At 36.9% G+C, this 23366-nt stretch overlaps 1 protein-coding gene and 1 long non-coding RNA gene across 3 annotated transcripts; one reads left to right on the top strand and one right to left on the bottom strand.

Annotated features, from left to right (window-relative positions):
• The first annotated feature begins 146 nt into the window (after positions 1-146).
• LOC105204566 lies at positions 147-22640 on the top strand. Of its 2 annotated transcripts, XM_011173695.3 has the most exons (5): positions 147-223; positions 5874-10618; positions 10688-16800; positions 16904-17143; positions 17425-22640. In XM_011173695.3, exons 2-5 carry the CDS (start codon positions 5962-5964, stop codon positions 17485-17487), a joined length of 11073 nt encoding a protein of 3690 aa, XP_011171997.2. In that variant the 5' UTR covers positions 147-223; positions 5874-5961; the 3' UTR covers positions 17488-22640. The 2 variants fall into 2 exon arrangements, with proteins under 2 accessions (XP_011171997.2, XP_025989690.2); XM_026133905.2 differs by having other exon boundaries at positions 5874-16800.
• Positions 22130-23320, bottom strand: LOC120357078. Its single transcript, XR_005574278.1, has 2 exons — positions 23045-23320; positions 22130-22701 (listed from the first exon to the last, which is right to left on the bottom strand). It is a non-coding gene; the product is annotated as an uncharacterized LOC120357078 (long non-coding RNA).
• Positions 23321-23366: the final 46 nt, after the last annotated feature.

Genomic DNA, 23366 nt, shown 5'->3' with positions numbered 1-23366 from the left:
TAGACTCCTTCATGTGCCTTTTTTATGTGTGCATAACTCTTGTTTCAAGTACGAGGTAATAAATACGCGCGCGTGCGCTCAATCACGCACACACGTATGACACGCGCTGGATGAAGTGCGCACCTTCCACTGCAGAGGGCGCACACTTGTTTTTCCTCTTTTTTTTTTCGCGAGTAGTCGTGTCCAATATGGCGTGCGTGTTGTGAGCGATGTTAACGTGCAGGTAAGTCTCAGAGCGTGAATTTTGTTCCGCGAGGCACTACCGTCGATCTATCTCGAGGCCGTACGTCGTCGTCATCGTCATCTTCGTCGTCGTCGTCGCGATCACGCGCGTCTAACGCGAGCGACGACAATTTGTCGTGATACTACCTACGTACGTGTGTGCGCGCGCGCGTGTGTGTGTATGTGTGTATATACGTATCGCCCGTTTATCAGTCGTAGTACTTTCAAGGCCCCGTGCACATCATAGTATGCGCTTTTTTCATTACTCCCGTATATTAAATCCGCATCGCGAATCCTCTGCGGCACGCTTGGCGTCCGCGACGACGACGCGTGGACGCGAGGTGGAAACGTAAACATCACAGACGGGATGCACCGCGGACTGGGGGTAGGGTGGCGAACAATGGCCACAACGTCGGTAAATATGGTGTCACCTGTTAGTGCACGCTCCAGCGCCGAGGCCGACGCGTCAGGCGCGATTGGCCTCGAACCCGCGGTTTGACAGCTCGACAGCGTACGCTCCGATTTTTGCGTAACAAAATTGCCCACGGTATATTGCTCGACGAGATCATTTGCATTCCGCACGTACGGCGACTATGACTTGAAGAGCGCGTGTGTATGTGTGTGCGTGCTGCGTGCGCGTGTACGCGTGCGTATATGTGCGTGGTTTTACATGCGAAGATGTCAAAGAAGTATCTAGGTCATACCTGTATTATAACCCTTCTGCGGTCCTATGTCGAGGTGGATATAATATCTCGTTTCGCCAAACAACGGAATTCTCCGAGCAACGCACATTTATAATTGTTAACTGTAGTTTTGGACTCTTCAAGTTACTCCAAATAATTGGAATAGAAATAAAAATGAGAATTTGTTGTTAACACTCTGTGCACACGCATTGTTTTCTGGCTGTTTCTCTTTATAGTCGGAGAGATGATGACACATTTCTGGTCTTCATTTGTTACTGCTTGAAACCGTCATTAATTCGTCATTTAAATGGTGAAGATGAAAGAGGAAATGCAAGTATGGCAGATATATTGGGTACATATGACTTAATTATGTTTTTTTTTATGAAACATTAAAAAATAGATATTAAAGTGATCAAATATTACATTTATGTATATATGTATATACTATATATATATATATATATATATATATATATATATATATATATATAAAATTTATTTATTTGTTTCACTTTAAGCTTACATTTGCCAAGAAAGGGACTTTGTTTACAAATTATATCCTTAACCACTCATCCATCCATCCATATCCTAATCTATTTTTATATTCTACACGCTTTATTCCACTTTAACGTTTCCTTTTACTTTTACTTTGCATTTCTACCATTTTATAATTTTACATTTTTGCATTTACATTTACCTTTGCATTTGTGTTTACATTTGTCCTTTTTTATCTTATTACATTCCTTCTTCTTGTTTTTTACCTACCTACTTATTATCTATAATATTTTAATATCACTTCTTACAGCCTTCGTTTTTTTATTACAACAATACAGTATTTTTCTTAGCCTATTCCTACTTCTACTCCACGTTTCTATTTACACTTACTGTACCTAACTAACCTTCTCTCTCTCTCTCTCTCTCTCTCTCTCTCTCTCTCTCTCTCTCTCTCTCTCTCTCTCTCTCTCTCTCTCTCTCTCTCTCTCTCTCTCTCTTTCTGTCTCTCTCTCTCTCTCTCATCTATTTCTTTACTTTAGTTTTCTCTCTTTTTCTTTCCATACCTAAATCTTTATTGCGAATTTTCTCTATAATTCCATTACTAATTCCTCCTAATTCTACAAATCATTCCCTAATTTCCTCGCATTTTTTTACATAATGATCTAAATTATCTCTTCCTCCACAGAATATACATGCCCAGTCTGTCCAATATTTATTTGTTTGCTCCAAATTTTTGCATCTTAATTTCATCATCGCTCTTGTTATACCTCATATTTCCTCTAGTTGTGTTCTTAATATTCCTTTTCTCTAAATACCCAGGAATCCTATTTTTTACATCTATTTCCCTGTACCTGTTATTGTATCTTGCTTTGTCTATCCTTCTATTCTCCCATTGTTTCTACACCTCCCTTTCTGTTTATCAATTCTGCCTCTAAATCGTCTTCTTCTCCTATCTCTCTTATCTCTCTAACTTCTGTTCCCCATCCATTCCTGTTATAATACCTGTCTCTTTCCTTGCCATATTCATCTTCAACCATATTGTTCTTTCTCCCACCAGCATTCTTTAACTATATCCCCTGCCCTTCTTTAATCCTGTTCTTATATCTCCTAGCTCTTATCTCCCATTCTACTCTTAATTTATTCATCATTAATTCTCTTGTTATAATATACTTCTGTGTGCAGAATTCTAAGCCGAAAATCCATCTCACATAGTCCATCATCCTTTTCTAAATTCTTCTCATTTATAAGTTTATTAACATATTGATAGATTTATTGACATATTAACATATAATGTAATAAGGATTATTTCGCTCTCGCATCATCACTGTCATCATCATATTGGTCCAACCCATCATCATCCTAATCATCATTATTATTGCTTTTATCAGTACAATCATCGTTTTTATCACTGCTGCTCTTGATGTCGTTTTCGCTGTTTCTTTTATTACCTATGATTTATTTAAATTAATGTTATATGTGCTTGAGCCGAATAAGGCTCGGCATTAAATAAGGCCCACTTTAAATTTATCACCTTAAAAAACCCACTTTATGACTAGAATATATGCTTAAAAGAATGTTGTAGCAAATAGGTAAAAAGAAGCTGGGGAATTAAAAAACGTAAAGAAACATTAAGAATCATAAGAAGAAAAAGAAAGGCGTTATTTTTCTTGTAATACCATTCACTATGTTAGCATCTTCACACGCGCAGAAAACATAAAAAACATACCCATTATTATTATAACCCTTAAAGTACGTAATTGGGTTATAAATTTATTTATTCATACAATTTTCGCATTAAAAAAGTATTTATTTAAATAATTATTTAAAATTTTAGTTTTTTAAATATATTTATTCATGAGTATTTTATGATTATTTCGCAAATATTCATATTTATTCCTGAATATTTATGATTATTTCATAAATACGAAATTTATGAAATTTATTTTATAAATTTTATGTTCATATAAAATATTAACTAAAAAGATCCTATACGAAACAACATTATTTAATGTGCTGTTTTATTATCCGATAAAAACATGAACAATAGCAATTATTTTTTCCTTCGCAACATTTTTCACAAACTTCAACCAAGCTCGAAGGCAGAATATTTTACGTACTGTATCAGCAGCTAAACGATTACGCTTGCTTACAAGTCCGGTTGTTACAATAACTCAGAGAGGAGTCGCATTAATTCGATTTCCGCGTTAGCCGCGTTCTGGCAGTGGATAGAGTGGAAGTGAACGCGAAATCGAAAATATTCACAAGCACATTCGTAAATGTAATTATTGAAATTAAATGAAAAATATTTATTTCTTATAAATACAAAGAAACTTTTATATTCAATAATTATTCATTTATTCGAATAATAAACATATTCATCGGGCATACTATAAACGTGTGGACAAAACTTTAACCGATAAATCATGATTTTTTAATTAAGAATTCGATATGTTAATGAGAGAATGGCGAATCTTTAAGTCCGCTCAAATGATATGACTTGGATTTTTGCACGTTTTTTACAATTAGTAAAAAGCAGTGTATAAAAACTGAGCCGGTAACAAATCACTTTTTTTAGTTTTGCTAAAAAACTTACCATTTTAGTATGATAGCTTTTACGGCCCATGGAATAAATATGGCATCTACTTTCTGGTTGGTTTTTTTATGCAAACAATCGTTAAAAAAAATATTAGGTGGTAACACCTAATATTTAGGAAAAAAGCCAAAAGTTTTTATGACTTCAATTATGCGTTATCAATAGTTAAATCGCAGGTCTACCATACTTGCGTTTCCTTCACCTTTACTATTTAGATAATGAATTAGTGACGGTTTCAAACGGTAACAAATGAAGACCATTTGTCTATTGTCATCCTCTTCCAGACTAATTGTAAGCCTTGGACAGGGAGAGGATTAACCAATCGCATTAATCAAGTGGCCGAATTATTCAAATGCAATTAGTCAATCCTCTCTTTGTCTGACAATGAGATCTCGGATCGATTTCTAATATTGTGGACACAAGGCTTAACACACGTTGGTTTACTACATTTCTGATTTAATTCTTATTATTGTTGTAAACATGAAAATTCATTAATGATTCTCACATATATTTTGATATCTCTAAAAAGTATTTGGGTGGTTATTTATTAAAAAAAAGAAATTATATATAAATGTGCGTTAGAAATGGTATATAAATGTTAGGATTAGTTACAATGCTCTTAGTTTTGAAGAAAAGAATTTCTCAGAAAATTGTCAAATTGTGTGTACAAAGTGTTAAATCACAACTTGAATTAAATTAGAAACAAGATACTTGATCCTCACTCGTTTGTGAAAAATAATTTGGAGTAAAGAAATAATGTATCTTTTATACCTCATTGTCAAAGTTCATCAAAATTTTATCTTTGTGTCCCGAATTCATATTTTATTTGCTCGTCAAATGTAGATAATTTATTCCTACAGCATAGATACAGCCTAAGAATCTAATTATATTAAAAAGTACATATTTTTATCTTTAGAAATAATTTTACTTGATTATATATACATGACTCGAGACGTATAGTCATGAAAGTTATTGTCCGGACACAGAATATTAGGAGTTTATCTTATGCTACAAATTCATCAAATATTAGATATAATTTTTTTAAGGAAAACTTGATTGAAAGCGTGAAAATTTATGCAAAATACATTTCCAACAAAAGTTTCTACTTGTGTTATAATCAGGGTTGGATAATAACTAGTTAAAATGTAAAAAGTTAACTAATAAGAATATAAAGTTAATAACTTTATCTTATTAATCACAAATGAGTTAAATTACTTTAAATTAAATTTATATAAAATTAAGTTAAATTTGAAATAATTTAATTTATCTAAATAATTAAGTTAAACGGTTTCATGAAAACTCAATTAAATTTTATAATTATAATTGAAAAGTTCATTGATCTGTTGTTAATAAAGTAAAAATATATATTTGAATAAAATTGCAACAAAGCGCTGATTCTGCTTTATCTTCTCTTATCTTTAACTTTTTACTAAAGTTTGATAATGTGTGGAAAAGATGGTGAAATTGTATTGGAATAATATTAAAGATGATTTTATATATAGGAACGAAATTAATAGTGATGCATATTGGATATAAACAGTTTGTTGTATACTAATCAAAAGCATATTTTCAATGAAAATGTATCGCTAGTAAGGTCTTCTAACTTTAAATTGATTTCACTTTTCTCTAGAAAATTATAATATTTGGTGAATTTCTAGCATAGAATACTCTACTAATATTCTGTCTGAACAATTAATTTCGTGACTTTTATATATATATATATATATATATATATATATATATATATATATATATATATACATACATATATATATACACATATATGCTAGTATATACTTATACTGTCAAAAACAATTATAACAACGATATGTACAGTTTTTGTATAGTTCTATAGTGAGTAATTTTTTTTTTGTCTTTAGGTAGCCTCCTGCTCTTAGTACTTGGACAGATTTCTGCGAATAAGGAGAACGATGTAATCACAAGAAAATAATAGCAAAACGATGTACAATGAACTACAGTGGAAATATGCCAGATTGGCATCAGTATAATTCCCCGCAATCAGGAATAAATGACGTAACATCGACCGCTCAAAATGTCAATTCCGGACACTTATCGTTTATGCCCAGTATTAATTCGACCTGTCCGACGCAGTTGAATGGCCTGAATCTCAGTTCAGACGGACTTGAGAAACATCAAAACGATCCCAATTTCAATCCGAGACATCACTTTCAGCCGCATCTGCCGGGCAACATCTCGCACGGTCACAATGCCGCCGACAGCAATCCCCTGGCATCGATGGTGCAGATGCAGAGTTGCATTGGCCACTATGGGCCTTCGAATACGAGAAATCCCATGGTGGACAATCTAAATGGTCCTATGGACCCAAGGAATGCCGCGATAGGCGGTATAAACGAGGAGCTAGGCTATAGAAACAATCAGGTGCCTTTAAACGGGCCTATCTCGCACATGAATGGACCAAACGTAATGAATATGAATGCGCCACACGCGTCAATAGGACCACGAAACACCAACGTAAATTCGCACGTCGCTAATAGAACGGGACCCCCATCTTTCGTTCCCTGCAAGGCACCGTGTTGTAATTCGGATCCTAACGTGAGTTATCAGCAATGGGAGAAGTACTGTTATCAGAACAACGCTTACAGGGAGAACATTCGTTCGTCCGCCGGCTACCAAGCGGACGCTCGACGATTCGGAGGCGAATATAATTTCAGGAAGGACAATTTTGATGGCAAAGAGGTTCTGCCGTCTGGCATGGTGCCACCATCTAATGGATCCAACACGAAGCATCGCAAGGACCGCCTGCTCTCCCGCAGTTACCCACCACCCTCGGGCATGTTGCAGAACTACAACCCTATGCAAAATTATAATTACACGGGAGAGTATCAGAAGTATCCTTACAATGTTAAAGAGTATTCCAAGATGAGCAGCATGAACGTGCTGAATCAGGGAATGGTCAAACATCCGGAGCAGGGCTTTAACATGCCTCAACAAAAGTACAACAACAACAAGCAAATGCCGTATCAAACCGGCGGTGCCATAATGCCGACCAACATGCCGTCCACAAGTGTTCCGAATCCGAATATGATGCCACCCGCGCAGAACACTTATTTTAATTCACAGTACCCGCGGAATCTATCGACAGATGCTTCGCACGATTGTCAGGAGGTCACCGATAACGCATCTATGATGAACAGGATGCAGTCGTCTGCGACTATGCACCCCCCTTCCCATCCGCGATATCAGCAAACGTATCAGCAGAAAATAATGATGCAGCGATACTCGTTGGAGCATAATCTGAGAGAGTTTTCAAAGATATCCGGGTATCAATCGCATCCCAAATATAAGGAATGTGTTCATAGGTATAGAGAATTATTGAAATCACAGCAGTCCGTCACATATCCAGGACAGATACAGCAGCAGACTCCGTGCGTCGCCACATCGACCGTTAATACCCCTGCCATGCCATCGATAAACTTGCAATTCGATATGAATGGTGTTTTAATCAATACCAATTATATGCCCGAAGCTTTTTCCAGGATGCAACAAACGGTAAATTCTCAGGCGCCGATGAACAATCCGGTGGACAAACAGGGCAAGCAGGACGGCAATAACGTTCCCAACGAAATGGCGAATCATAACGTCCAAAAGCCGGAACAACTAGTCTCGCAGCAACACAACGGTCATGCGACCGCTCTGTGCGCAGAAGGCATGCAGAAGCAAGATCGATACCCTGCGCAAAAGAGTCTCGCTCAAAATCACTTTGAGGTCCAAAAAACGGGAAGCTTCGATAATTTAGCTGGGAATGCGAGCAACGCGGCGACGGCTATGCAACAAAAAATATCCAAAGAGTTCGCTGACAAGCCAGAGCTCGACGTACGGCAGTTTCTCGCTAACTGGGATGAATCGGAGGACGAAGACGGCACAGGTGCCAACCAAATGACACAGTTACCGAACGCCGTTCTGAGCGACTCGACACCGGTAGTGGTCGTGGGCTACGAGAACGTGGATCTCTCGGCAAAGACGTTGGAGAATCTGGAGGTCTCCAAACCGGGGGAGAATGTTATCACCTCGAGCGTGATAACATTTGAGTCTGCGGAGAACGTCAAGATCGCGAAGGATCCGACGTGCAAGGAAATCACGAAGGAAACTCTCGTGCGGCCGGGTGGCCATATCATACAGTGCATAAGCAACGGGCCTGACGAGGTACCGACGATACATATAGTTGACAATCTGGAAATAGGTAGCATCTTGCAGGTCACCAATGGTCAAGTCACCGAAACTTTGGAGAGACAAGATGCAGTGCCGTTCTTCCAGGGAACGGAAGTCGAGGCGGCCGCGATAACTCTCGAGGCTGACAAATTCAAGAAGACCGACGGCGACACGACTGAACCGGCCGCGACCACATACAGCACCGAAACGCTTGAAAACCTGAATAAGAAGAAATACGTCGTTGAAGATCCCTCTCCACCTAAAACAGTAGAGAATACGTCGCAAACGTCGCGAGCAGCTGATCAGGGAATCGCTGTCCTGCCTACGTCCACGAAGGATTCGACCCGAGACGCGAATCTGAAGAAGCAGAGCAGTTTTGCGAGCGAGGAATCTCATAATCCGGACGATATAAGTTTGCCAGACCTGCCCACGTCTGAGTGCACGCCGATCTCCACCACGCTGAACACGCCGATCCATTCTGACAACGAGGAATCGTCGGAGCGCGTCGAGGATCTCACGATATCGACAAATCCGATCGAGATAATACAGAACAGTCCCATGATCAGTTTCACGCAATCGCCAACGAAGAGTGAGCCTTACGATCACTTGAACGAGGAAACCGTCAGGGATAAACCGACCGATTCGTTAGGAGACAAATACCGGACGGAAAGTCATTTCAAAAACAACGGCGATGATAATAATATGCTCAGTCATGATGGCATTCTTGATACATTTGAATTTTCCACAAATACCGATAAGAATGATTCTACGACAAGCGGTAAAGAACACGCGAATGAAATTTCCGCCTCGGCAAATAACAGTGAAAAGATATTTGCGCACGGTGACGAAACGGAAACTGTGGAGGCCACTAACATGCATATGACTCTGACCTCTGGTGAGTATGAATTAAAGATCGTGTCAACAGGAAATAAATCGGTGCATACTTATAAAAACTTAATAAGCGAGCATCGCGTTAATGAATCTCAAGCAGCAAATCTAAATGCACCTCAGAAAAAGTCAGAAACGAATGCAAAAATCACGTCGCGGTATTGCGAAAATTCTACGAAAATGGAAAACGCGTCGCAAAATGTCACGCATAATTCTGACTCCGTTGAATTCGACGGCGGTCAAGATGATGTCAGTTATTCCGGAAGAAGACGCGCATCGACTGAAATGGCTCATCAAACAGCAACGAATAGGGTAAATTTGTCACCGACGAACGACACTCCAAGGAGTTCTAGGACAAAAGATGTTAAAAGTAATTCATCCACATCACACAGTGCGAAATATCTCAGTAGCGATAAGTTGAGGAAATCCGAGGCATTATTCGCGAAAGAGGATTTTGCTTCGGAGAAGAGCGCCAACGGTAATAGATCAACAAGAATCGATACGAAGGACCTGAAAAGTTCTCGGCAGTCGAAATTTGCGGATCACTCGAAGGCGATGTCTCACAAAAAGAGATATTTATCGGAGAATATGACACAGAGGTGCGGCGAAACTATCATACATCACAATAAACATACTCAAGAGACGGCAGCGCATAAAGACAAATCTTGTACTGTCGAAAATCCTAAAGGATCCGACAGTAATTCGCATAATAAACCGAAAGTGATCGAAAACGTTAGCGTCGATGGCGCAGAAAGATTGCGGCTTCTAAAGGAATACAGAAGAATAAAGTACAAATCACTTAGCATTGGCGAGGTCAATGATAAGGCTAAGGATACGCAGGAGGCCTCTGATTATGTAGCGAGTAAGAAATATCGTCGTTCGTCGAATCCTGACGAGCGATCCGCGACACAGTCACCGTGCGATAATCAGTTGTATCCGAAAGACGTTGCGAGATCTAAGTCGTCGGAGGAGCAGGAGACGAAGCATGCGAGCACACGTAAGACTTTCGTAACTAAGAATGCAAACACTGATTTTGCCATTCAAGTAACAAACGTCAATCTGAAACGCAAGGATGATGATCACCAGAAAGGGATGCAGAATTTGAAGGAAGAGACGAAAAGCGGTGGTTCTCTCGATGGGATCAAGATCGAGATAAATGTATCCTGCACGGAACGGAACACAACGGAGAAATTGCTGCATGAGAATATCAAGAATGCTGTCGCCGAGACAATCGGCCACTTGACTAGCTCGATCTCAAATGGAGCACGATCGAATTCGGCGAGTGTAACGGAAATTCAATACGACAAGAAGATGATTAGCGATAAAGCGGATCGTCGGGATTATGAGAAGCGTAGTCGATCACCGTCCAGTGTACCGGAAGTGTTTGCGTGTAATGAAACTCACGAGGATCGCGACGATACGGAAATAAAACTCAAATCAGTGATTGCAGCCAAGGAGGATACGAAGGGCGAGACGCTTGTTTCAAAGAAGAGGCGAAGTTCATTGTCGGAACAAGAATTGATCAATGATGTATATGAAGATAACGGTAGGTTCTTGAATATTTGTACAGAATCGCCTAGTTGCGATGTGATCTTACAATATGATACTCTTTCAGGTAATACAGACTCTGCGCCAACATCGAGTGCCTTGAAAACTTCAAGATCGGAGCATGCGACAGTCAGAAGGAGAAGTGTACATCAAGATGCGGAAAGAAAAGTTCCTACCACCAGCTTCTGCGACGAGGAATTGAAAGCCTCTTCGGATAACTCGCCACATTCAGGATCGAGGAATGGCAACGTGCAGAAGAAGGAGCATCAGGAAATAGTTGTCGCTTCTTCGTGCAGAAGCGCAAGACATTTTCAAGACGATGCTACGTCTAGAAGCGCGGTTCCGTCGACTTCCTCAGGTACGGTGGAACCCAGCATGGAAGTTGCCAGTTACGATAATCCCGTGCATCTTGATTACAATCACTTTGATGTTGCTCCGAACGAAATTGCGGACGTCGGCGACAGGCATGCCGACAAATGGAAAAGACCAAAGAGAGACGACGGTAGATTCGGCAACTTCGACCTGTACGAAACTACCAGCGGCTACGTGAACCCGACCTTTTTCAGTGCGGACGAGTCAGAGAACTTAAATACAGTTCCTGTGTACACTACCAAAGACGGAAAGATAACTTACAGTCCTAATCCTCGTACGTATCGCGAGCTGATTATGGAGACTCGCGTTAAAGACGGTTACGGTAACCCTCACGAATCATATTTTGCGAAATCTCCGTCATATGATTACTACAATTGCTCTAAGTTACGAAAGGTATTCAAGAGAAATCGCGATGTTAGAAAGAAAGAGGAAGAGATCGATAGTAAGAGAGAAGTTGACCCTGTCGATGCCAAGCCTGTGGCAAAACATGTCGATTATTTGCAAAGTAAAAACACTGCTCATAAAAGCGCTAACTGCGCGAAGATCCGAGGTACGTCGCAATTGGAGTTCTTCAATGATGACGCGGACAAGTACGTAAACAAGAGTAGTCAGGAGAGCACGGAAAATACCAAGAAGAATATCGTGGATTTGGATTTTCTTGAAAAGCAATACAAAAGCGTACACTTAGACAGCGAACCCGTGGCCGGCGTTAATCATTGCAAGTCGAAAGGATTCGCGGACCCTCTCGAATACGAAAAAGGATATAACGAAAGCTCCGTGTTCGAATTTCGTGATTTGAATTTATTTGTGGAACCAAAGGTTGCATGTTGGGAAGAAACGATGGAATCAATTAAATCATATTCCTCTCACATCGGCAGGAGAAACAATGATAATGTTAAGGAACTAAATTTCAGCGAAATATTTACCGCGCAGAAACGACTGGATTCCTTTCCATTTTTGCTTCCGGAGCAAGATTCTTCCGACAACGGCAATCTTAAGGCGAATTGTGACGTGATAAATGAGCCAACGTTGCATCACACAACGTGCAATTATATCGATGATCTACGTTCAATTCAAGATGACAATTTGCGATGTGAACAACCGGACACTGCTTGCTGTAATGAGCAAGAAAATGGATGTAATAATCAAGACAATGCGTCAGCAGACATTAATGATAAATCGATAAGCACGCTTAATACGTCATTGAATATGCAAAATAATGATGAACATACAAAAAAGGAAGAATCTAAATTTGATGGAAATGAAGAACGAGATTGCGCAATTGAACTTGAAAGGGCTCGATCGTGTTCTCCTAAAATAATAGATGAGAAAATTCGCGATTCAGAAAGACAAAACCAATGTTCTATGAATTATGATAAAGACAAAAAGGAGGCCTCAACGGAACATCCAGTGGAAGACGATTCGAAACTACATTGCACAGGGTCTTCAAAGGAAGATAAATCCAATGCTGAAATTGCAAATACGAAAGAGATTACCAATGAAGATTTTGCCAAAATTGCGAGTCCGTCTAAATTAAATGTCGAATCTAAAGATTCACTTAATGAAGCAAAAAATATGGAAGTTGTACAAGAGTCCGTGCTTACTTCGAATGAACGAGATGATGAAGTCAATGATTCGGTGAGAGATGATAAAATCAATAATTTGGTGAGAGATGATAAAATCAATAATTTGACAAAAAATGAGTCAGATTCTGCCGTTAATCAGGAGGAAACTGTACATCAACAAATTTCATCAACCTCAATCGATCGAAAACACGAAGAAGAAACTGCGCCTGCAATGGAATCCAATGTTTCGGCCGAGATTAATGTCGATCAAACGGGTGAATCAGACGCGTGTAACGGAGAAAATTCTGCGGTATCTAAAGAAGACGAACCGAGTGCTTCGCAAAATCCATCCGATGTCGCATTTGTGGAACAAACGCTCGACGAAAAAGGCAACGAGCAACAATCGGGAAGGCCGGAGAACGATGAACAGATAACTAAAGTCACATTGAAGGATCAAGGAAACGACAAAGTGGACACTTGTTCCACGATAATATCTACACCAGTCACTGCTTTGGACTTACGAACGGAAGGAAACGTATGCGATTTATTCGTATGTGAGAAACGCGAGCAAAATATATCGGAGTTTACTGTTATTAAGAGCATCATTAAAGGCGATAAGCAGCAAGGTCGACAACCAGAGACGAACGAGAATCTCAAGAATTGCGGCAGCATAATTGATTCCAAGTTACTGTGTATGGATTCTTCCGATTGCGGGATTTATGTAGAGGACAGATGCGCGCTAACGCAAATTTCCGAGCACGATTTCACGGAAGAGGATAGCATGGTGCCGATGGTATGGGAGACGAGTCAGATCCAGGAGGACGCCGTTAATCGTTTGTGCAACATCGACGAGGCATCGATTGATTTTACGGGTGCGGTTAACTCATTCCAGGATAATTCGCTCTTAGGCCATCTGTCCCTCTCAAGAATGTCAACTACCAAGGACTCTCAAGTCGCGGTGGTAACCACTGAAATTGAAAACAAGGTGATTCATGAGTCCATGCCAACGATCGAATCAGTGGCAGCGATCGGGGACGAATCTAACGCAACACCGAACAACGACGAAAACAAGGAGCAAAATCAAATTTCTTCCAGTAACTACGAGAAAATAACGTACTTGCACGCGATGGATTGCAATGCTAACACAAAGATGGTTCCTAAAATTGTCATAAAGAAAAGCGAGTCTAGCTCAAAGTTCGTTACGAAGGTGGGTTCCTCTTCCATTACACAGGATAGCATAGCTAGCAAATCAGTCTGCCATCCGAAGATACCAAAGATGATCATCAGAAACGTGAGATCTCGTCCGGGGACCCCGTCTATCGAGGCAGTTCACGAAGAAACTCCTGCTCAAGTAAATATCTCGGATCGGATCTTGCTCACGAACGAGGACTTATGCGAGAACAATTCCGAAAGTTCTGTGTACGAGTCGAGTAATTATGGGAATAAGAGTCTCAAGATTAAGATTAAATTGGACGAGAAGCACTCTAATAAAATATCAAAAGCTGATGATACCGCGGAGGTTTGCCTTAAACGCAAAAGTATTAAGAAGACTATACCAAAAGTGAAAATAAAAAGTACCTCGAGGTCCGATCTTGCGGATGATTTGATTTGCAACAGTATGACTTCTCAAAATTCGAGAGATTTGGGAAAATATGAGGAAAAGATACCTAAATTGAAATTGAAGAAACAAGAAAGGATCAGATCGTTATCTCCAGAAGTGACACGTAAGAGACAGAGCTCGAATCATTCAGAAGTGCCGGTCAAGAAATCCAAGAGACTTTGCGTCTCATCGGGACGCGATGATGAGACGGAACATTCTACGAAACGCAGCAGTTCCTCTGATTCAACGCGAACGAACGCGTCGGAATGCGAAACGAAAAAGCCTTTGATACGTATGTCTGAGAAAATTCCCAAGGTAATCATCAAGAGAGCGTCGGCCAGCGCAGAATTCAAATGCGAACTGAGTAAGAGTTGCAAGAACGTTATCGCAAAGAGCGCGAAGTGGCAACCGGAGGTCAAGCTAGAAAGGCACGACATCCTGGACAAAATGGTAAAGGATTTAAAGCTAACTCTGTCTCCCATTACATTACGAGCTATCGATAAAATGTCTGCAAGTCGCAAGGACGGTCACAGAAAACAGAGTGACTACAAACTGTCCAGGTCGAATTCAACGTCCGACTTACTTCCGGCCAAGTATAAGCAGAGAAGACTGTCGGATTACGATTGTAAGAAAATCAGCGACGCGTTGAAAATTGATGTGAATTTTGCGCCGTTTCCAGATATATATTCTGAAGATACTAAGATGTGCACCACGCCGAAGAAGAATTCAGCCAGAGGTTACAAGTCAACTAACGAATGTCGAAAGGACAATAAATGTAGATCGAGATCTCGCGACAATAATCCACAATCGGAGGCGGATGTTACTTCGTCCAATAAAGGAATCGATCAGTCGTCTGAAACAGCTAATTCACAGAAAACTACCTCTCAATGCGATAAGCACAAGACTGATAGTTTTGATATTGATAGCGAACAAACGGTGAAAGCGGACGAGGATTCAATTTCAAATAAAATGGATCAGAGGAATACTCTCGCTAAGCATTCAAATGATTCCAAGTTCACGTTAAAGGAACTGAAGACACCATCAAAGTTAGATATCTGTTTCGTGAAATTGTCTGACCTGGGCGAAACATCATCTGAAAAAGTCGAAAGTTTACGAGCTAATAAGGAGCAAAGAAAGAATGCCGATTCTTTTTTGAGCAAAGACGACGAAGTTTTGATAAACAGAAAACGTCTGAGTTCCACCGACATGGACAACGATTATACTCTACAGGATAACACCGACCTGCTTAAGGACGACTCCGCGAGTATGCTGGATAATTTTGAGGTAAACAACAGCACTGTCATTAAAATCGAGTCTTCGGACGAGAGCCAGTCGACTATAGAGATCCTGCCTGCTTCGCCGGATAACAGTCGCAGTGAATTGGAGAGCCATATGGTCGAGGATGGCGACAGCGAGCAATTGTATTCGGCAGATGCAATTCCGACCCAGTTTGAATTGGAGTTAGAGATCACGGACAACAGTAACACAGGTATACTGGATGTATCCATGCCGAAACTCGATCCTATGTATTGTAGTCCACGTCGCACATTTGAAGAGTCGAGCGATCAAACCGCGAAGTTAGAACATGACAAATTCGAGGTTTCCTCTCGCTCACTCGGTAAAAATAAACGCCTCTTGGACATTGATATTAATGACGATGATAGATCTAAATTGGAGAACAGCTCGGCTAGCTCTGTGGGAGAGGTTTCTTCGAAAGTTCCATGTTGCAAGGCAGTGGGTTTCGCTGCGACGAGGGAAAGCTTCTGTTGCAACGACTCTTTGATAAAAGAAGTTTTGGCGGCCAAAGAAACCTTGAAGAAGTGCCTTTCAAAATCCAGATACGATGTACAAAGCAGCGCGATAGATAATACGAGACCGAAGACAGCCGCGGAGAAGAAGCAGGGCTCGAGTTTCAACATCAACTGCTTCTCGAAAGCGCTCTCGAGTGCGCCACAAGGCTGTCGTACGCCTTCGACAAACTCCACACCCGTGGCAAATAAACACAAAAAGACTGAAAATATATCTAACGCCGAGAAGTCTGATAAGAAACATTCCAAACATAGTAAAAGTTCCTTCATGAAAAAGAAATCGAGATCATCTGAGAAAAACGAAACGGATTCTAAAAAAATGGTAAAAGACACGCCTGAATGCAATACAATATCCTTGAAAACGTTTAAACAATTCGATCAGGTTGTGTCGAACAAGAACCCAACTCGTACCGTACACTTAAACGAGAAAAGAAAGAATCCAACTGACCAAAGAGACGATGCTCCGCATCGAACTCCGCAGCAGAAAGAAAAGAATCGACTGTCGTCTTACAAAATTCCTAAAATATCGAGGTCCAACGATCAGAAGATTAATACGTGCGTTGAAAAGGAAGTCAAGCCGAAGGAGGATAACATGCCGATATTACAGCCTGAGGTGAACGTAAATTTCGATGCGAATTCAGACAGAGAGAACTCTAGATCGCCGCCGGTCATTACAATTCAGGACAGTGAAGATATCGATATAGCGGAATCCAAATTGATAGACGATGAAGTTATAATATCAAGCATTAAAGTTGAGAGTGATACGAAGGACGTTCATAAGAAGAGCGAGATGTCCATTGTCGATTTCATAACTCAATTAGCTTATCATGAAAAGGTGAGAGAAAAAATTAACCAAGTTATTAAATAAGATTAATTTTTTTTAGCTACTCCCTTTTCTTTTGAGGTATCCTTTGCTTATCCTGGTTTTTTTTTCACAGGCAACGATAAAGCACAGACGATACTGCAATCTGTGCGAAAGATGGTTCCCTACAACATCGCGGCATCGACGGCACTTGGCTGGATACCAACATCGTCACATAGAGTTGACACAACGTAGAAGTATTCACGCACTGTTCACACTCTTCACGGGCAAGCCTTGCCCCAGGCTAGTACCGGCGAATGTTGTACGAAGTGATTGCTCCGTAGGTGAATTAACGCCTTTACAAATTGCGGTACAGGTACGTTGCATTCTCTTTACTAAACTACTTATAAACATGGTACTATGTACTTTGTATATTACGTGTGTACTTCAATATTGATATTACTATTATAGTTATTACCGGTGCATAACAGTACAATAATTAACTCTTGTGCATTGAATAAATGTTAACAATAAATTAATTTTTATTTAATACATAAATAAATTATTTAATTCATAAATTTAATAAATAAATGTTAATTTAATATTAACATTTATTTAATACATATGATAAATGTTATATATTATTTTTATTCTCAGGATGTCACAAAGTGTTTCGACCATACACAGGAAAGTCCCAAGAAAGAAAATATTGATAAATAATCGCGAGTAAGTTATTTGAATTACATGTATATATACATATATATACAGTTACTGTGATTATAATAACGGCTTACAGTGCAATCTTCTACAAATGTTGTTTGCAAAATGAACGATAAATGATACGAATATTTTATATCGCAGCTGAATCATACATTAAATTCAGCTGCCACTGTTAATGGCGTGAGCATCGAAATTTTATCTGCTAGATAATGTGTGAACGGCTTTAAAAGTTTGCTGATTTTAGCTAAGTCAACCGATGCGAGTGATCATTAACACAAAGAGTTACCCAAGGATTACTTCTAGCTCGCAATTAGATGTAGCCAAAGATTTTAACAGAACTAAATGATACACGTTCGATTGTTTACACTTTTCAAAAGAGACTCTGGTCTTTTATTTGTACAAAGTTTTACGAGTGATGTTCAGCCGCTGAATATGCTCACACTGCGAATTTTTATTTATATTATAAAGAGATATGTAATATATATATATATATATATATATATATATATATATATAACATATATATATATATATATATAACACGTAGATAGATAAATACACACGTACATATGGATATATACATATAATTAATTCGTCATTCCAGTTTGCAGAAGTACACTGGCAACATTATATTAATATGTATACGGTTAAAATTGTGTAAAAAAAAAGAAAAAAAAATACGTTTTATGGTACAATCTCTGATAATAAGGATAATGGGCAAGAAAAAAAGAGAAACATTCCAATATTATATATATGTATATATAAATATATATAAAAAAATCTGAGCTATGGGATATTAAAATAATTTATCTTGCGTGAAAAGTTTACTTAACCATTGTTTGTGATTTCTATATTTTATCGATTTGTGATATTCTCACTGTGCTGGTGTCGAATGCACTTCAAACGGCTGAACTTTTTCCTTCGTTATTCGCTTAAATGTTATTGTTCAATTTTATTTGTAATATTTTATCTACATGTTATTTTATTTGTATATTTTATCGATGTTATTTCAAAAGTAACAATATTAAATCGTGTATTGTAAAACATGAAGAATGAAAAAGTATTCCTATATACGTTTATTCTTCGTGAAAAGAATTGTTTATGACTGTATATCATTGCTATATTTATTAAAATATGCTTTATGACAGGCTACGCAAAATAAATATTGTCTCATAGCTCATATCGTAGTTAATAATGCAAAAGCTGTGGTAAGCGTTGAAAAAGATTGTGAAGAGAATCTGCATCTAGCGTTACTAGATATTGATGAGAGTACCTATATTGCCATAACAGAAGATCTATCGAAACAAAACTCGTGATATTAATATTAGGAGGAATTTAAAGTGAGCGAGAATTGAGGCCAATCTCGATATATGATATATAATTTCTCTGTAAAAACGGGCTAAATTAAACATACACGTTTTATTTCATAATGTGCGCAGTGTTCAAGCACTGGATAGTGATGCTCCTTATGTATATCAACCCTAAAGTCTCTATTAACACACGTTTTACATATTATACAGTGATAGTTTCATCCTCCCTTTTCACCTGTTTCGCACTTAATTTTTAATCTATTTAAAGAATATTGACTATAGGAATATTGATTGATGATAAACAATGCAGAAGTGCAGAAGTGCTTCGCATTGTTATTTTAACTAAAGTGTGAAAACGTGTGCGTGTCAAGGGTGAAACCATTCCTTAAAGCACTAGTTCCTGGCTTTAGACGGAGTTTTAATAATATATTACTTGTTAAGAGGCTACAATGAGACGTTATATTAATACAGGATTGATCGATTGTATTCGATGATCATTTATATATATATATATATATATATATATAACGCTATTTCCTAATTTATCTTGTGGGAGTTTAACAACACAGAGTGAAAGCGTTTGCATCAATTCTAGTTCTGGACCAATATTTAATTGAATACAATAGTTAGGTGTGTTTATGAATTGTTATTAAAGTTAGCGACTTTGTTTTTCTTTATTTGTTTCAAATGTTTTTAGATTTTATTTGCACGAGTGCCTTAAGATACACTTAAGATACACCTAACAGTATTCGTTGTATCGTGTTATATATATTATATAAAAAAATTATATATAAAGATCTACATACATATATATACACCATATATATATAATAGGTAAATCTATATATTTGTAGATTCTTGATCTATGGAGCATGTTTATACGCGTGTACATAATTTTGTCTTAGTTATTGGAGCATATACATTGTCAACTATATAATTTTTAAATAGATAATATATTGAGAGATGGAAATGAGAAATATGTTACCAGTGATTGAGAAATCAGAATTTTTTACAGAAAACATACAAAATGTTTTAAAGTTTATTGTTGCTATTGAAAAACAAGATACATATTTTTGTCGCAAACACATTGCGCAACACATGTTTAAAACAAAAATCTTTAGCGTTGTCATACTGCCTCATATTATATCTGGTATAAAAGCTAATAATTCTTTGCATAATCAGTACAATAACCTGATGCCATATTGGTTATTTTATTGCACTGATGAAAATGCTTGATCACTAATCAGATATAATGATTATACTATTACAGTAATATACGAAAAAAATATGATATAAATTATACTAATAGCGACAAGAAGTTGTTAATTTTATGTAAAATCTGCGAAAGATTACAACAATTCGTATCTAAAAGATTCCTATATAAAATGCATGTACAAAGTACGCATACATTTCAAATAATATATCAAGTGAACTTAAAAATATTGATAGAGTAATATAAAAAAAAGTATATAAAAGAGCATCCTATATATATATATATATATATATATATATATAGAGAGAGAGAGAGAGAGAGAGAGAGAGAGAGAGAGAGAGAGAGAGAGATGATTAAAATATAAAATCTGATATAATGAATCGTTGCAAAATAATTTTGTTTTTATATATATATATGTATAAGATAGTTACACAAATATCCTTGATAATTCTCGAGATGAATATTGTTATTATTTGTTATACAAAACTTATTATCAACATTGAAAATTATTAGTTTGTGAATATCTCCGTAGTACAAACGTCAAATGATAAAAAAAAGTATATTAATGTTACTATACATTGCAGTAAATCAAATCTATAAATATTTTTAGATTTAAAGAAATAGAATAAATATTTTATAAAGTGTTAATTACTTATAATGGTATATAGATATTGCGAATATACATACAATAATATATACAAGTTCTGCTGCGTTATGATATTTAATAGAAATCATAAAATGCTGCTGTGTTTAGTTTGTATACTATTAATTATATTGGAAGATATATATGTACAAAAGTTAACGGTGCTCCCGTAACTAAGACTTGTTGTGTACGTATATCATTGTTGTGTGCTCGATGTGCCTAAAATTTTAAAACGTTATATGCATCACAAGTCCACAAAACATATATGTATATTGGAATTGATGTACATGGAATATTTTATGAATCTATACATCACTTGTACATTGAATAAGAAAAGTTCCTTGAACTATGTACAGATATCAATATTGTACATTAAATCCGTACATTGATACGATGCAGCATGTATTCTGCTAAGAGGAAATTGACAAACCGAAGAACTCTTTTTAAATGCCTCATTCAGTAAGTTTATTCGTAATCGTGCCCCAGCTGTTTCATGAAAGAAGACAGACAATTGTAATAAAGCGTCGTACCTGGGCATTATCATCTGTGAAATTTCCGATTTCTACGCATAATTATTACACGGCGAATGCGTATTCAAGCGAGTATAAATTCCTGTATGAACTTAACAACTGAGAAATGTTAATCGCTCAGCCAAAGATCCAACTAAATTTTCGTCGCGCGGTAAGAAATCGAATTTTATTACATTTACCGAATTTTAATACACTTGAAGAATCGAATGACGATAGCGGTAGATTGGATTTCTGACTTCCACTAATATAAATCTGTGTAAGCTCATGCAGGAGTGTCTCTAAATCTTCGTTAGCTAATTTGTGTAATATATTTTAATTATATTGATGCAGATCGCGAATTATTTGTACTGAATTATTTACCGAAACGTGTATATCTGTTTATTACATATTTATTGCCTTACATTATTTATACATGTGTGTATAGCGCTCGAATGAATTAGATTTTTGAGGTATACGTTTGCTCTTTTGAAATTTATATATGTATATATATATATATATCATTAAGAAGTTATATACGCAAAGTCCAAAATTGAAATGTGAATATTAAATAATTTATTTCGTCTCAAGTTTTAAATATAAACGTTTTGCTTGTTACATATGATTTTTTAAGTTGCTCGGGGTTCCTATTCTGTATACACTTTCTGCTTTTAACGTTTGTTGGTATCGTTGTGCAGCTTTTTGCCATATAAAATATCTGTGTAATGACACCTGACAACTGACGTTAAGAACAAAAAGCATGTACAAAATAAGATCCTGGTAATAATTTTTAAAAATAAAAACTGCATTTGTTTTTTATATAGAATTCATCAAGATTGATGTGTGTTCTTTACAAACATTAAGCACTAAATTTTTAATCTTAAAATTGTGCAAAATAAAGTCCTTTATATGTCTGATAAAATCCTATTGAATAAAACTATAGTTACATGTGTTACATTTCTCGCTTATGACTTCTAATATGACTTCTAACGTCAAAAACTAATTTACACTTTGAAAGAGGATTTATATCTCACGCATATCTTATTATAACTTGAGGTTTTGGGATCATAATTATAGATTATTATTAAGTGACATGTTTTGGATTAATCTCGATGTACAAAATTATTCTTGTGATCAATTTATAAATTTGTGTGTGCAATATATCGCTTTGCGCATCGTGTGAAAATTCGTACTTATATGATTTTAATTAATTGGAAGATACGCGTCTAGAAATATCCGGATCTACAGACAGAGATCATCATTTCTGCCTGAGGATGTCGACGGAAACTGTAAACTGCGAGAATTAACAAATGCGCAATTATTCCACGAATTTACAATAGCGAAATCTAAATGTAGGGATATGATGAGTTTTACGATATGTTAATTTCTGTTATATTTACACGTACTTAGGCTATGAAAGATGTATAAAGAGTTCAAGTTATAGTCAGAGAAAAATAAAAAGTGAAGTGTATGAAGAAAAATTAATGCGTTGTTCTTTACTAGATGGGATAATATAATCAATCAATTCAGTGAATTAAAAATCTGAAACAAGAGAAATATCAATAACACATTAATAATATTTTATTGATGACAAATATCAATCTCACGCTTGTATCCTATTTTATTCACATAAGATTTTTGTATTTATCTCTTTCCTAGATAATTAAATATAAGAGATGAATCGAAATTAGGAAATGTCTGATATAAAAAAATTGAAGTTATCAGTATTCTCCGACTCGCGGTTGAAATTCAAATTTTGCGCCGTTTTGACATTCTGAATTATAGCCACTTTTAAATTATAATTCCTTAGAATACTACGATTCACTTTTCCTCCTTTTTCTTTTACTTTGGAAAAAAAGAAAAGATGTAAAAAAAAAATACGTACTCGCGCCATCTTTTGTTCTGCTTTTATTTTCAATTGTATCCGATTAGACACATGGCTATAGTCCACTTGACGATACAAATGCTTCGAAGCATTGTTTCATTGGCCAATTTGTAAAATTCTTTGTTCCGATTGGTCAATCAAAAACTTCAAATTTGCAGCATTAAATGGATTGCAGCTAACGTAACAGAAACGTATATACGTGTACAGACAAATAATAAATTAAATTCTTATCTTATTTACTAGTTTCTATTATTTTCAAATTGATTTTATGTATTATTTTGTATTCTTGAAAAATTTTTTAATGAACAAAATTTTTTATGAA

Source organism: Solenopsis invicta, chromosome 3 (genome assembly GCF_016802725.1).
Source record: "Solenopsis invicta isolate M01_SB chromosome 3, UNIL_Sinv_3.0, whole genome shotgun sequence".
In the NCBI taxonomy this organism is placed as follows: domain Eukaryota; kingdom Metazoa; phylum Arthropoda; class Insecta; order Hymenoptera; family Formicidae; genus Solenopsis; species Solenopsis invicta.
Note: the sequence above shows the minus strand (reverse complement) of the source record. Positions and strands in the feature narration are given on the sequence as shown.

Excerpts from the sequence above, each read along its gene's own strand:
- LOC105204566 (XM_026133905.2), top strand. The coding sequence starts at position 5,962 with ATGAACTACAGTGGAAATATGCCAGATTGGCATCAGTATAATTCCCCG. Across the intron at positions 16,801-16,903 it reads AATTAGCTTATCATGAAAAG|GCAACGATAAAGCACAGACG; the intron begins GTGAGAGAAAAA and ends TTTTTTTCACAG. Across the intron at positions 17,144-17,424 it reads CTTTACAAATTGCGGTACAG|GATGTCACAAAGTGTTTCGA; the intron begins GTACGTTGCATT and ends TTTTATTCTCAG.